Source organism: Sinohyriopsis cumingii, chromosome 6, assembly GCF_028554795.1.
Source record: "Sinohyriopsis cumingii isolate HCF-2022 chromosome 6, ASM2855479v2, whole genome shotgun sequence".
NCBI classification, from domain to species: domain Eukaryota; kingdom Metazoa; phylum Mollusca; class Bivalvia; order Unionida; family Unionidae; genus Sinohyriopsis; species Sinohyriopsis cumingii.
The window spans coordinates 58,347,075-58,364,127 of NC_142966.1; the positions used below are offsets into that span (position 1 = coordinate 58,347,075).

The 17,053-nt window shown below is 34.1% G+C and overlaps 1 protein-coding gene across 1 annotated transcript in view; it reads left to right on the plus strand.

Annotated features, from left to right (window-relative positions):
• The window catches only part of LOC149797030 (uncharacterized), a 316,734-nt gene that overhangs the window by 107,393 nt on the left and 192,288 nt on the right, over nt 1-17,053 (plus strand). Inside the window, exons 25-29 of the mRNA XM_089960698.1 lie at nt 1,123-1,255; nt 4,503-4,727; nt 12,505-12,705; nt 13,964-14,098; nt 16,560-16,770. Coding sequence (XP_089816824.1) covers nt 1,123-1,255; nt 4,503-4,727; nt 12,505-12,705; nt 13,964-14,098; nt 16,560-16,770 — 905 coding nt within the window. The remainder of the gene's footprint in view (nt 1-1,122; nt 1,256-4,502; nt 4,728-12,504; nt 12,706-13,963; nt 14,099-16,559; nt 16,771-17,053) is intronic.

Here is a 17,053-nt window from a genome sequence, read left to right on the forward strand (position 1 = left end):
CTCTACATTCCTAACATGTGCTAATGAACTAAAGAAATTCCTTAAGCTGTGCCTGTGTGCCTGCACCTTGTATGTGCAAAGTGTTACTGTCACATGTCTGTGTGCCTGCACCTTGTATGTGCAAAGTGTTACTGTCACATGTCTGTGTGCCTGCACCTTGTATGTGCAAAGTGTTACTGTCACATGTCTGTGTGCCTACATCTTGTATGTGCAAAGTGTTACTGTCACATGCCTGTGTGCCTACACCTTGTATGTGCAAAGTGTTACTGTCACATGTCTGTGTGCCTGCATCATGTATGTGCAAAGTGTTACTGTCACATGCCTGTGTGCCTACACCTTGTATGTGCAAAGTGTTACTGTCACATGTTCTCATTCAGATTTGAACGTGTTCTCTTTACCAAGCCCAACTTTGTGTCCAGAATTACTTGTGGTGGATAATATATGTAGTAGAATGTGGATTGTTTTGCTTTGTGAGTTGAAAGAAGAAGGAATGGCAGCCATTTTTTGCTAATCGCCCTCTGCCATGCTGGAACATGGAGTATTAGTTAAACTGAATTCTGAAGCTGAAGATAGTTTTTTTGCAGATGTTTATTGAGGTGTTTTTGAAATCTTTCTTCAGTCGTTAGAAAGCCAGAAAATGTGGTTGGGAAGAATGACAGAAACTACTGCATGCTGGTTTGAGCTGGCATCTTGGTTAATCTTGTACTTGAAATGAATCCACTAAAAGGATTTTGAAATTTTTTTTCAGGTCCCTGGTTCTGGTCATATTTTCATACATATTTCTACTCTTCTGTAGTAATTAGGTATAATCAGGATTGCAACATGATCAAAATATGCAATAAGATGTGATCAGTAATCCTTAGTTCTTCCTGTTCATATATCTCCACATCTAATTACCTCTGTAATTGTTTATATTCTTATTAATAAGCCACGAAATTACCTTTGTATAAATGGACTATTAAATAAGATACACTTATAATTGAATGGCTTAGTTTAGATCAAGGGATTTGGGATTTCAAAAGCATTCTGTAGGCAAATGTTATAATAGATTTAATGCAGTGACACTATAAGGAGCAAAATAAAAATTTCTTTTTCATTTCACTCTACCTCTTTGGAAACCAGGAACCTGGGAGTGATGAATTTCCAGGAGCAGCAGAATCTGTCCAGCTTGTATGCCATGAGGGACAATTTTCACCACTTGATTGAGCAGCCTGGTCGCCTCAAGTTCATGACATTGGATCTCCAGTCAGGGAAGGTATTTTGAATCAGTTTGTTTTTATTGAATATCAATTACTATTATTTTCATTAATATAAACTGCTGCCAGTGAAGCAATGTTAACTGATTGTCTGATGGGATTCCCCTATTCCACACTGGATTCCCCTATTCCACACTGGTACTGAATGTTTGATATGATTCATCTATGCCAAACAAGTACTGACTGCTGACTATTTGTTGAGATTTCCCTATTCCACTTTTGCTATTGACTCTTTGATGAGATTCCCCTATTTCACACTGGTACATTTTACTAACAAATGGGATTCCCCTGTTCCACACTAGCAATTGTTACTAGCTGTCTGATGGGATTCCTTTATTCCACAATTTTAAATGTTGCTCATTGTCTGATGGGTTTCCTTTATTCCACACTTGTACATGTTATTGACTGCTCAATGAGATTCCCGTATTCCACACTAGTACTTGTCACTGGCTGTACGATGGGATTCCTCTATTCTACACTAGTACTTGTCACTGGGTGTTTGATATGATCATGCTGTTCCACACTAGTACTTGTTACTGGCTGTCTGATGGAATTCCCCTATTCCACACTAGTACTTGTCAGTGCCTCAGTGCCTATCTGATGAGATTCCTTTATTCCACACTTGTACATTTTACAAACTGTTTGATGGGATTCCCCTATTCCATACTAGTACTTGTCAGGGCCTGTCTGATGAGATTCCCTTATTCCACTTTGTACTTGTCAGTACCTGTCTGATGGGATTCCCTTATTCCACTTTGTACTTGTCAGTGCCTGTCTGATGGGATTCCCTTATTCCACTTTGTATTTGTCAGTGCCTGCCTGATGAGATTCCCTTATTCCACTTTGTACTTGTCAGTGCCTGTCTGATGGGATTCCCTTATTCCACTTTGTACTTGTCAGTGCCTGTCTGATGAGATTCCCTTATTCCACTTTGTACTTGTCAGTGCCTGTCTGATGAGATTCCTTTATTCTACACTTGTACATTTTACAAACTGTTTGATGGCATTCCCCTATTCCATACTAGTACTTGCCAGTGCCTGTCTGATGGGATTCCCTTATTCCACTTTGTACTTGTAAGTGCCTGTCTGATGGGATTCCCTTATTCCACACTAGTACTTGTCAGTGCCTGTCTGATGGGATTCCCCTATTCCTTACTACTACTTGTTTCTTTCTGTCTGATGGGATTTCTCTATTTACACTAGTACTAAACATTGAAACAGATTAGCAAATAATTTATTATTCCATAGCTTTTGCCTTTATATGCTAATATTAATGCTAAAGATACTTTAAAAATATTGTATCTGGAGTAAATTATATTATTTTTTTGAAAACTAACTTTTATCACTTTCATCTGTGTGATATCAATAAAAGGTTTAAGTTTTATTCAAGTTTAGAAATTTAGTAAGAAGATCTTATAATTTTTTTAGACAAGAAGTGATGTCCAGAATTTTAGATATTGCTACTAGAATGAGGGAAATGACACAGATTTGATAAAAATGCAATCTTACAATAATGTCCTTCTTTAGTGCTAATCCATATCAATTTTGTTCAGCTGAGTGCCCCAAAAATACATTCTAAACAACCCACATAGTCATCATTAAACCTAACTTAATGATAAATTATGCATTTCCCATATCTGTAGTTTATATTTCTGAGATAACTATAGTCTGGGTCATTCAGTTTCCAAAAGAATTACTTAAGCCCCTTTATAATTTAAATATCTCCATTGGCACCAATAGATAAAGTAATATTTACATTATGTTCACATGTATTGGGATACTGCAGGTTGCAGGAGATAATTATGTAGCAAGAAACACAACTGGTTATATCCGTTGTAAAATGTAAATAATGAACCATGAGAATATGAACAAACTAAATGCATGTCTTTCATGTAATTTCTAAAAACTTCATTACTTTTAAAGATGAATGATGCTCATCTGACAATCACTTCATGGATTAATACATCACACCTTCACTATATCACCCTTCATTGTAACACTTCCAGTTTTAAGGCAGGGATGGTCATTGATCACATTATTATAGTAGTACAGTGGTCCTCCTTGTAATGTCACTGCTTCTGAAGCATGGGAAGTGGCCTTAAAAGACAGGTGGGCAGATCATGCATTGTAATAATTGCATATAAAGTGTGCATGGTGTAACTAATTTTTAAACATTTAATTAATATTTTCATTTGAAAGTCACAGGCATGTTATGGAAGCAGTGTGGTAAAACATGTATCAGTGTAATTTAAAATAATTTTGAATAATCATCTTTCAAGATCTTTCAAGGTAAATTTGTATATAGCATATTATCAGAATCTACTTCTTCTAGTGACATAGTGTGATATACTGTAAGTTTTATATCATATTGTAACATCATATCATCACATTGTATGTATGTATATATGTATGTATGTATGTGTGTGTGTGTGTGTATATATATATATATATATATACTTGCAATGATATAGCATCATGTAAGTGTTATATATCAGTGTTATGTCACACTGTAGCATCATATCAAGATTTTGCACATTAACCTCAGTTTACATGCAGTGATATAGCATCATATAAGTGTTATCACACTGCAACATCATATCAGCACAATGCAGATTTATCTCAGTTTACCTGTAATAAGGTAGTGTCATATAAGTGTTATGTCACACTGTAACATGCTGTCAAATGTTGTATGGCAATATCACTGAGCAACAATGTTTTGGCAGTTACATAATAGGTTATACAGACTCAGACTTGATATCAGTACACATAAAACATGTATGAAATGAATCTTTACTGATGTTATAAGTTGACCAAAACAGTCATTTCATGCCTCATGATTATACATGTGATATTCTGAGTGTGAGACTAATGTTTATAGTCTAGTATATCGACAGCATTAAATTATATGATGAAATAATTTATTTTGTAATTTGCAAATCTCCATTTCCCTTTTGTGAATTTTGTATACAGTTTGATCAAGAGACACAAGTTGATATATTATTCATTGGCCAAATATAACTCTAAAAGTAAGGGTTACTGGAGAGGTCACTGTATCAGACCATTAAGTAACATTGTACAATAGAAACTCAGCTATCAAAGGTTATATTTATCCAAACTAAGACAATGTTCTGAAAGCACTTGTAATATGAAAGACTCAGTTTGCCACACACCCAGTTATCAGAACCATTCTTGTTGTACCTTGCTGAGTTTGAATAATTTATATTCTGTGGTATATTTTCTGTTTCAGGGGAGGAATGAACTTCTTCAACAACTGTTGTTGAATCAGAAATCTCATGAGGCACACCAGGGACACTGTTACACACTGCCAACATCAGTCATTGAGTATCAGCAGAAAATTCTGATGGACTTGTCAAGAACCAGACTACTGACCCTCAGTCAGATCCAGAATGGTCTTCCATCTTCTTTTTCAGGAAAAAAATGCTGGAAACTATTGAAACACCTGGAAAATATGGTATGCAGTTTCAGTATTTTCAATCATAAATTAAATACTTATTTTTGTTGTTCATTTAATAAACTAGTATATGGTTTATGATATATTTATAAATTTCACCATTAAGCATAGATTGAAAAAAGCTGAGTTTATAAAACTTAAAGATGCTTTAGAGCTAGGTCAGGCTATAAATATAGTGAATGAGTATGATATCAAAGCTATGAATAGAATGAATTAGTATGATATCAAAGCTATAAATAGAGTGAATGAGTATGATATTAAAGCTATAAATAGAGTGAATGAGTATGATATTAAAGCTATAAATAGAGTGAATGAGTATGATATTAAAGCTATAAATAGAGTGAATGAGTATGATACCAAAGCTGTAGAGTGAATGGGTATGATATCAAAGCTATAAATAGAGTGAATGAGTATGACATCAAAGCTATAAATAGAGTGAATGAGTATGATATCAAAGCTATAAATAGAGTGAATGAGTATGATATCAAAGCTATAAATAGAGTGAATGGGTATGATATCAAAGCTATAAATAGAGTGAATGAGTATGACATCAAAGCTATAAATAGAGTGAATGGGTATGATATCAAAGCTATAAATAGAGTGAATGGGTATGATATCAAAGCTATAAATAGAGTGAATGAGTATGATATCAAAGCTATAAATAGAGTGAATGAGTATGATGTTAAACACCACTTGAGGATTGCCATGAAAATTTACATTCACATTCATCCCTTGATCCAGTTGGTCCTACATGAAAATGGACTTTCTTGCATCCAGTATGGCTGCTACAGTGGCATCATGAAAATCTTTACACAACTCTTCCTGAATGGAAGGTCATATCAGCATGGGATTTTTACTAAAATACTTCTTATAATGTCTTAAATGAAAATGGTGCTGATCTGTTATTCAATTTAGCCACCATTGCAGCCATCTTGTAAATCTTTGTATGGATAATCCTTCTGAAAGGATGGTCATATCAACATGGGGGTTTTCACTGAACAACTTCAGAATCTTATGATGTCTAGTTTGCTCTAAATCAGAATGGTGCCAATCTGGGTCATGTATACTTTCTATTGAAGGCATCATGAAAATTTTGTTATTGCAATTCCTTAATGGGTGATCATATCACCATGGGGTTTTGACACCAAGACTTTTTATGATGTGTATTTGTCCTCAATAATAACGTAAATCTGTGCTGGTGTTAGATGTAGTTTATGTTTTCAAACAGTTCAAGAAATCCATTTTTTTAAAGTCCAAGACTACCATCCACTGCCCTGAATTAAAATGGTATTTGTTGACAGGAATTAGGTACATGTGACTTTATGTTCATGTAAAGCTGCAATCTTGTACACATACTGATGAGTTACTATGAATGTTTGCAGCATTCGAATTTCGTGATGTAATATAGTGATCTTGTACACATATCATGTTACTGTGAGTATTTGTAGAGTTGGAATTTCATCATGTAGTGATCTTGTACACATACCCATGTTACTCTGAGTATTGGTGGAGTTGGAATTTCATCATGTAGTGATCTTGTACACATATCATGTTGCTATGAGTATTTGTAGAGTTGAAATTTCATCATGTAGTGATCTTGTACACATACCCATGTTACTATGAGTATTTGTAGAGTTGGAATTTCATCATGTAGTGATCTTGTACATATACCATGTTACTATGAGTATTTGTAGAGTTGGAATTTCATCATGTAGTGATCTTGTACATATACCATGTTACTATGAGTATTTGTAGAGTTGGAATTTCATCATGTAGTGATCTTGTACATATACCATGTTACTATGAGTATTTGTAGAGTTGGAATTTCATCATGTAGTGATCTTGTACACATACCATGTTACTATGAGTATTTGTGGAGTTGAAATTTCATCATGTAGTGATCTTGTACACATACCCATGTTACTATGAATTTCATCATGTAATGTAGTGATAGTTGGAATTTCATCATGTAGTGATCTTGTACACATACCATGTTACTATGGGTATTGGTAGAGTTGGAATTTCATCATGTAGTGATCTTGTACACATACCATGTTACTATGGGTATTGGTAGAGTTGGAATTTCATCATGTAGTGATCTTGTACACATACCTATGTTACTATGAGTATTTGTAGAGTTGAAATTTCATCATGTAGTGATCTTGTACACATACCCATGTTACTATGAGTATTTGTAGAGTTGGAATTTCATCATGTAGTGATCTTGTACACATACCATGTTACTATGAGTATTTGTAGAGTTGAAATTTCATCATGTAGTGATCTTGTACACATACCCATGTTACTATGAGTATTTGTAGAGTTGGAATTTCATCATGTAGTGATCTTGTACACATACCCATGTTACTATGAGTATTTGTAGAGTTGGAATTTCATCATGTAGTGATCTTGTACACATACCCATGTTACTATGAGTATTTGTAGAGTTGGAATTTCATCATGTAGTGATCTTGTACACATACCATGTTACTCTGAGTATTGGTAGAGTTGGAATTTCATCATGTAGTGATCTTGTACACATACCATGTTACTATGAGTATTTGTAGAGTTGGAATTTCATCATGTAATGTAGTGATAGTTGGAATTTCATCATGTAGTGATCTTGTACACATACCTATGTTACTATGAGTATTGGTAGAGTTGGAATTTCATGTAGTGATCTTGTACACATACCATGTTACTATGAGTATTTGTAGAGTTGGAATTTCATCATGTAATGTAGTGATAGTTGGAATTTCATCATGTAGTGATCTTGTATACATACCATGTTACTATGAGTATTGGTAGAGTTGGAATTTCATCATGTAGTGATCTTGTACACATACCTATGTTACTATGAGTATTTGTAGAGTTGGAATTTCATCATGTAGTGATCTTGTACACATACCTATGTTACTATGAGTATTGGTAGAGTTGGAATTTCATCATGTAGTGATCTTGTACACATACCATGTTACTATGAGTATTTGTAGAGTTGGAATTTCATCATGTAGTGATCTTGTACACATACCTATGTTACTATGAGTATTGGTAGAGTTGGAATTTCATCGTGTAGTGATCTTGTACACATACCATGTTACTCTGAGTATTTGTAGAGTTGGAATTTCATCATGTAGTGATCTTGTACACATATCATGTTGCTATGAGTATTTGTAGAGTTGGAATTTCATCATGTAATGTAGTGATCTTGTACACATACCATGTTACTCTGAGTATTGGTAGAGTTGGAATTTCATCATGTAGTGATCTTGTACACATACCCATGTTACTATGAGTATTGGTAGAGTTGGAATTTCATCATGTAGTGATCTTGTACACATATCATGTTGCTATGAGTATTGGTAGAGTTGGAATTTCATCATGTAGTGATCTTGTACACATATCATGTTGCTATGAGTATTGGTGGAGTTGGAATTTCATCATGTAGTGATCTTGTACACATACCATGTTACTATGGGTATTTGTAGAGTTGGAATTTCATCATGTAGTGATCTTGTACACATACCCATGTTACTATGAGTATTGGTAGAGTTGGAATTTCATCATGTAGTGATCTTGTACACATACCATGTTACTATGAGTATTGGTAGCGTTGGAATTTCATCATGTAGTGATCTTGTACACATATCATGTTGCTATGAGTATTGGTGGAGTTGGAATTTCATCATGTAGTGATCTTGTACACATACCATGTTACTATGAGTATTGGTAGAGTTGGAATTTCATCATGTAGTGATCTTGTACACATATCATGTTGCTATGAGTATTGGTGGAGTTGGAATTTCATCATGTAGTGATCTTGTACACATACCATGTTACTATGAGTATTGGTAGAGTTGGAATTTCATCATGTAGTGATCTTGTACACATATCATGTTGCTATGAGTATTGGTGGAGTTGGAATTTCATCATGTAGTGATCTTGTACACATACCATGTTACTATGAGTATTGGTAGAGTTGGAATTTCATCATGTAGTGATCTTGTACACATATCATGTTGCTATGAATATTGGTGGAGTTGGAATTTCATCATGTAGTGATCTTGTACACATACCTATGTTACTGTGAGTATTTGTAGAGTTGGAATTTCATCATGTAGTGATCTTGTACACATACCATGTTACTATGAGTATTGGTAGAGATGGAATTTCATCATGTAGTGATCTTGTACACATACGCATGTTACTATGAGTATTTGTAGAGTTGGAATTTCATCATGTAGTGATCTTGTACACATACCATGTTACTATGAATATTTGTAGAGTTGGAATTTCATCATGTAGTGATCTTGTACACATACCATATTACTATGAGTATTGGTAGAGATGGAATTTCATCATGTAGTGATCTTGTACACATACGCATGTTACTATGAGTATTTGTAGAGTTGGAATTTCATCATGTAGTGATCTTGTACACATACCCATGTTACTATGAGTATTGGTGGAGTTGGAATTTCATCATGTAGTGATCTTGTACACATATCATATTACTCTTAGTATTGGTAGAGTTGGAATTTCATCATGTAGTGATCTTGTACACATACCATGTTACTATGGGTATTTGTAGAGTTGGAATTTCATGTAGTGATCTTGTACACATATGCATGTTACTATGAGTATTTGTAGAGTTGGAATTTCATCATGTAGTGATCTTGTACACATACCATGTTACTCTGAGTATTGGTAGAGTTGGAATTTCATCATGTAGTGATCTTGTACGCATACCATGTTACTATGAGTATTGGTAGAGTTGGAATTTCATCATGTAGTGATCTTGTACGCATACCATGTTACTATGAGTATTGGTAGAGTTGGAATTTCATGTAGTGATCTTGTACACATACGCATGTTACTATGAGTATTTGTAGAGTTGGAATTTCATCATGTAGTGATCTTGTACACATACCATGTTACTCTGAGTATTGGTAGAGTTGGAATTTCATCATGTAGTGATCTTGTACGCATACCATGTTGCTATGAGTATTTGTAGAGTTGGAATTTCATCATGTAGTGATCTTGTACACATACCATGTTGCTATGAGTATTGGTAGAGTTGGAATTTCATCATGTAGTGATCTTGTACGCATACCATGTTACTATGAGTATTGGTAGAGTTGGAATTTCATCATGTAGTGATCTTGTACACATACCATGTTACTCTGAGTATTGGTAGAGTTGGAATTTCATCATGTAGTGATCTTGTACACATACCATGTTACTATGAGTATTGGTAGAGTTGGAATTTCATCATGTAGTGATCTTGTACACATACCATGTTACTGTGAGTATTGGTAGAGTTGGAATTTCATCATGTAGTGATCTTGTACACATATCATGTTACTATGAGTTTTGGTAGAGTTGGAATTTCATCATGTAGTGATCTTGTACACATACAATGTTGCTATGAGTATTTGTAGAGTTGGAATTTCATCATGTAGTGATCTTGTACACATACCATGTTACTCTGAGTATTGGTAGAGTTGGAATTTCATCATGTAGTGATCTTGTACACATACCCATGTTACTATGAGTATTTGTAGAGTTGGAATTTCATCATGTAGTGATCTTGTACACATACCCATGTTACTATGAGTATTTGTAGAGTTGGAATTTCATCATGTAGTGATCTTGTACACATACAATGTTACTATGAGTATTTGTAGAGTTGGAATTTCATCATGTAGTGATCTTGTACACATACCCATGTTACTATGAGTGTTGGTAGAGTTGGAATTTCATGATGAAATGTAATGATCTTGTACACATACCCATGTTACTATGAGTGTTGGTAGAGTTGGAATTTCATGATGAAATGTAATGATCTTGTACACATACCCATGTTACTCTGAGTATTGGTAGAGTTGGAATTTCATCATGTAGTGATCTTGTACACATACCCATGTTACTATGAGTATTTGTAGAGTTGGAATTTCATCATGTAGTGATCTTGTACACATACCCATGTTACTATGAGTATTTGTAGAGTTGGAATTTCATCATGTAGTGATCTTGTACGCATACCATGTTACTATGAGTATTTGTAGAGTTGGAATTTCATCATGTAGTGATCTTGTACACATACGCATGTTGCTATGAGTATTGGTAGAGTTGGAATTTCATCATGTAGTGATCTTGTACGCATACCATGTTACTATGAGTATTTGTAGAGTTGGAATTTCATCATGTAGTGATCTTGTACACATACCCATGTTACTATGAGTATTGGTAGAGTTGGAATTTCATCTTGATAAGTTCATTCAGCTGATTCAGTGATGAGTTATTGCTAACATGGATAGCGATAATGTCTGATATCTGGGATTAGCTTTGTATGAATTTATATCAACATCATCAATATCCTCTTTGTTTAATCCAGAGAACTCAGATAGACTGGATCCACTAAAGTAAAATAGACTGGATCCATTGAATATACTTAGATTTACCACCATTTTCTTTGTTTATAGAACTCTGTTATTTTAAAAAATAACACCAATTTATACAGCATCAGTCACAATGAGCCTTCACTAAAAGCATTCAAGTACTTAGATGAATAATATCCATGATAAATAAATCCTAGAAGAATGAATAGTCATATGGTATTCACTACTTGCTTTAGGAACTATTTACAATGTAAAAACAAAAACACCTTATTCAAACAATGAATCATACCTCCAAAAAGTGTTCCTCATACTAAAACAGCATTGTGTTTAGATTTACTGCTCTCAGAAATTTGTGTTGTGACCAGATATATGAATGTATTCAACTATATATTACTAATAGCATTGATATAATACATTGTTCACTATTGCAATGAAAATTACCCTGAATTTTTACATAAGTAAACCTTACATCGTATCTCAATACTTTCAAACAATGCATATTCACATCCTACCTACATGCAAGGCCTATTTTAATTTAATGTTTTTCACTTTCTATAACTCATTTTAAATTCCTGTAGCTAAATTCTACCATGTTTTATGTAAACTCAGTAAATGAACTTTGCAATTAAAGTTTCTTTATAAAACTTCAAGAATTGCCATTAGCTTGGATGTTGTCTCTGGCATCCACTCTAGCAGTTTTTGGTAGGTTTTCCATTGTACTGCTTTCCATAAGATAAAGCCAAAGTAGATCAGTAAATCCTGATGTATTATTTTATTTGTCATAGATGTCATCATGACTACTTTATTATATGCCCCAGTTATCATTAATATCACAACTCCTTCTGGCCAAAATGTTACATTGGCTGTTGACATGTACTTTTAAAGTGGATATTATTAGTGCTACTAATGGTGCCATGATGGATGTCTTGGAAATCTTTGACTGATCCCCCTGATGGTTTGTCATATTTATAAAGAACTCAACATCTTGTTATCAATGAAGAATATACATCGTTTCATTCCTCAGCAGTTGAAATGAATATATTGGTTTTATCTTGCTTTCCCAGAAATTTGTTTTGCCCAGAAGAGTTTCAGTCCCTTTGAGGGGCTCTTGTCATAATTAAAATTATGCTGAGATGCATGAAATGTCAAAATTTACACCATGTTTCCTTTGACTTGGAATAACCATTATAGAAGCCATTGTACTCCTGCAATTAAAGAAAATTATAGGATAAAAAAAATAATGTTAAATTGCCACAGTATATGAAATGATATTAAGAATGGCATGAGGATGTAAAGTGTATTCCAAGTAGATTTTGTAATTTTGTTATTTGTTTTGTGAAATCTATTGAAAAAGAAAATTCTTATTTTCATTTAAGGGAAAATTACTCCTCTTTATGGTGAAGTCAGAGACTGTAGTGGCAGATATTGCCTTCTTGATGGAGATGGAACAGAAGATAATGAAGTTGTCTCCCACAGTTCTTAGCAATACCATGACAACCTGCCTTGGAAGTAGTAGCCATGTTTGGACCTTGGAGTCTCTCCAGAAGGCACTTTATCCTGAGATGGCAAAAGATGAGGTCTGACAGATTTTTGTTTTACCTGCCAATTAGATCTTGATTTAATTGCTTGAAAATATTCAGTGATTGATTTCTTTCAACATGTTCAATTTGAAGTTTTCATAGTTAGTAACAAAAGAGTCAAATATTATTTGAGATCCATTATCTGAATGAAGTAGAGCTAAGTCTCTTACATATGTTTTGCTTCAAACTTTGCTCAGCCAAAATATCTTATTTTTATCAAATATGTAAGCATGTTACAGGCACTTCATTTCAGATATTCACTGCTCCCTTGCCATAGCATGCATAAATGATGTGCTTTTTAATATGGAGGCAGGTGTGGATCCCATTTTGTCTTATAGACAATGCACAAAATATGATGGATTAGGACCCTTGTTGTTGAAAGTGAATAAAATCACAATCCGAATTGAAAAATAATGCCATAATGTATCACACATTTTAGAGTAGAAAATAGCCGTTAGTGCTTGGAAATTTTAATAAACATCATGAAATTTGCAACTTTTAATAAGAAGTAATATACTTTGTTGCATTTGCTGCTTAAACAAAATTTTCAGAATACTGTAAGCAACAATATATGGTAAAATTTCTATTACCTGAAATGTCAGTAATGCCTACTGGTGGCAGTGCTTCCAAAAACTAAATACCAGTTAAATAAGTCTTGCCGAGTAAAATAGTGTTTTAGGTTTTTAGTTTGATATCTTTACAGTCATCACAAATGCTATGTGCCCTCATGTATTCAGACATGAAAAGTTTAAATTGACTGTCTCAGCTGTGCCGCAATCATTTCCATGAGAACCTAATGAAGTACTGACTGTGTTTTGATCTTAAGTATGCAGAAGTGTTAGTAGCATCGTTTTAGTCAATTAAAGGTTGATGTGCATTGGATTATCATGTTAATGAGTCTTTTGTATCAAATTAAACCATAGGGGTAGAATGAATTTCTTTTTTAAAGGCATGCAAATCCTATTACCTTTATAAGAGCGATTGGTCAACCTATTTCAGCTGAGTAACTGAACACAGAGAACACTAAGTACATGTAACATAATTTAAGTATCTAACATTAATCAGTAGTTTATAATACTAATTCACAGATCTGATCTGTGATAGCAAAGGAACCAAGCAAAAGGTTTATTATCAAAAGCTTAGTTTCAGAGACAAGAGTCATTATGTTGAACAGAGTTTGAAAGTTTATAGTAACACAATCTCAAACGAGAAAGATGAAAAGTTGTAATAAATTTTAACTTAACTCTTGTTTCAGTTTGATTTTATGCAGACTGTCCTTGAGGCTGTGTTTGGTGTGATCAAAATTCCCTGCCTCCGTACGCATCCTGTGGATGAACCTTACATGTACACAGTTCTTGAGAAAGTCAGCACCCCCGGGAGTATGAATATGGTAAATTGGAATCACATATATATTTTAGTATTGTACCTACAGCATAGGGTTGTAGATATCCATGGTAGCCAAGAAGGCTAAGTACAAATAATGAGCTATTATAATGTTGTTGTTATTCTTTTACTTTTTTTGTATCGTCAGTGGTTTTCTTTTAGCTTACCTGACCATATAGCAGAGCTAACTAGTTCAGCTCTGCATCCACTGTTTAGAATGAAAATAGTTTAGAATTTTAGAATGAAAATAGCAATGTGGATTGATGATACATCATCAATCCACATTGCTATTTTCATTATAAACTTGGTAGGAATAGTCCTTAGGACATCTCTAACTAAATTTTTCAAGTCATTATTCAGCTTCCATAGAACCAGACTGGAAAACTTATTTTCTACTTCTTTTCTAGAATGGCTGGGTGAATTTAGATCAAATTCAGCAAAAATATTTCTTAGGACATGCTCTTTCAAACTTGTATCCAGGGTGGCTCCCATAGCAACATTGTGGCTATTTTAAACTTTAATAAAACCATATATGATAAGTAGAGTCTTCACGTGAACAACTTTCACATTCAAACAAACAATACCAATACACAAAATTCAAGTCCAGATAAACACAGTTAAACAACATGTCAGATCCCCCCCAGCTTCTACCAAATAGCTGGAAATTATGCTGACGTGGATGTATTTCCGCCAAATAACATGCCCATCATAACCTGTTTAGACCTACCTTATATAATTGCTTATAAGATGAGTCCAACTGCAAATTGCACAGACCCACATCTGCCATTGCATAATGTGCCAGCAGATATGGGTCTGTGGAGTTTGTTAGGAGTAATCTGTAGAACAAGCAGCATAGATCCTGATCAGTAGGCAGTTTATGGTATGAAAGATCAAGATCTTTGTTGTTTGCAGTTTGACTTGACTTATCAGAAAGTATATAGTCTGAATATCAGGTGGGTGATATCAGGTTTTTGCAATAAGATATTACTGTGAAACTGCAATTTTTGATGAGGTACCATTTTTTTGTGTATGGTCATGAGGTACCATTTTTTGTGTATGGTCATGAGGTACCATTTTTTGTATATGGTCATGAGGTACCATTTTTTGTGTATGGTCATGAGGTACCATTTTTTGTGTATGGTCATGAGGTACCATTTTTTTGTGTATGGTCATGAGGTACCATTTTTTGTGTATGGTCATGAGGTACCATTTTTTGTATATGGTCATGAGGTACCATTTTTTGTGTATGGTCATGAGGTACCATTTTTTGTGTATGGTCATGAGGTACCATTTTTTGTGTATGGTCATGAGGTACCATTTTTTGTGTATGGTCATGAGGTACCATTTTTTTGTGTATGGTCATGAGGTACCATTTTTTTGTGTATGGTCATGAGGTACCATTTTTTTGTGTATGGTCATGAGGTACCATTTTTTGTGTATGGTCGTGAGGTACCGTTTTTTGTGTATGGTCATGAGGTACCATTTTTTTGTGTATGGTCATGAGGTACCATTTTTTGTGTATGGTCATGAGGTACCATTTTTTGTGTATGGTCATGAGGTACCATTTTTTGTGTATGGTCATGAGGTACCATTTTTTGTGTATGGTCATGAGGTACCATTTTTTTGTGTATGGTCATGAGGTACCATTTTTTTGTGTATGGTCATGAGGTACCATTTTTTTGTGTATGGTCATGAGGTACCATTTTTTGTGTATGGTCGTGAGGTACCGTTTTTTGTGTATGGTCATGAGGTACCATTTTTTTGTGTATGGTCATGAGGTACCATTTTTTTGTGTATGGTCATGAGGTACCATTTTTTGTGTATGGTCATGAGGTACCATTTTTTGTGTATGGTCATGAGGTACCATTTTTTTGTGTATGGTCATGAGGTACCATTTTTTTGTGTATGGTCATGAGGTACCATTTTTTGTGTATGGTCGTGAGGTACCATTTTTTGTGTATGGTCATGAGGTACCATTTTTTGTGTATCTTGTGCTTGTTACAGACATTTTTTTAAATAACCAAGAAAGAATGATCATTTTGTAGATGCCACTGAACCCCATCCTCAATGCACACCTTTATGAAATAACAAAATATCTTTTTAAACACATGGAAGTTTGTGGCCATGAAAATAAATGACTTTTACAGTATTTTGAGATGCTCTGTGTGAAAATGGATGCCACCTGGATTAAACTTTGATCATTATAAACTTCAGTTTTTTCTCCATTACAGAGACAATTTGTTAATTTTTACTTTCATCATTAGAAAATTGCATTATTTCTTTATTACAGAGACAGTTTGTTAAGTCATACTTTGATCATTATACAACTGAATTATTTCTCTATTACAGAGACAATTTGTTAAATTATAATTTGATCATTATAAAATTCAGTTATTTCTCTGTCATAGAGGGACAATTTTTTAAATTATACTTTGACATTATAAAATCTCATTATTTCTCTGTCACAGCGGGACTTTGTTAGTGATGGCAAGGATGTGAAGGACTTTGTCATCATTAACCAGAGTTACTCCTTCCCAACTGGCTTGCCTTCCAGGCAGTTGTCTTTCATCATGACAAGCACAGCAAAATATGGCCGCATCATCCTGCTTAGCCCAGAGGGCATTGTCTACCAGACTGGAGCTGTCCAGACCACTATTGAACAAAGAAAACAAAATAAAGGTATTTTGCAATTTCTGAGCTGTATATGTACATAAATATACAATGTTTCAGCCATTACACACCCTTGTGGAATTCCAATAAAATAAGCACCATGTACTGCAAGAAAATTAAGTCAATGCACCTAAAGTTACACAAATAAAATGGACAGGGAATGTTTTTTGTGTGTCATTTTATAATGCTTTAATGAAAACAAATATATTCCTTTTTGATTGCACCTCCACTCAGCCTGGCTATTTTTGACATTCCTCTGAACCTATATATATATATATATATATATATATAT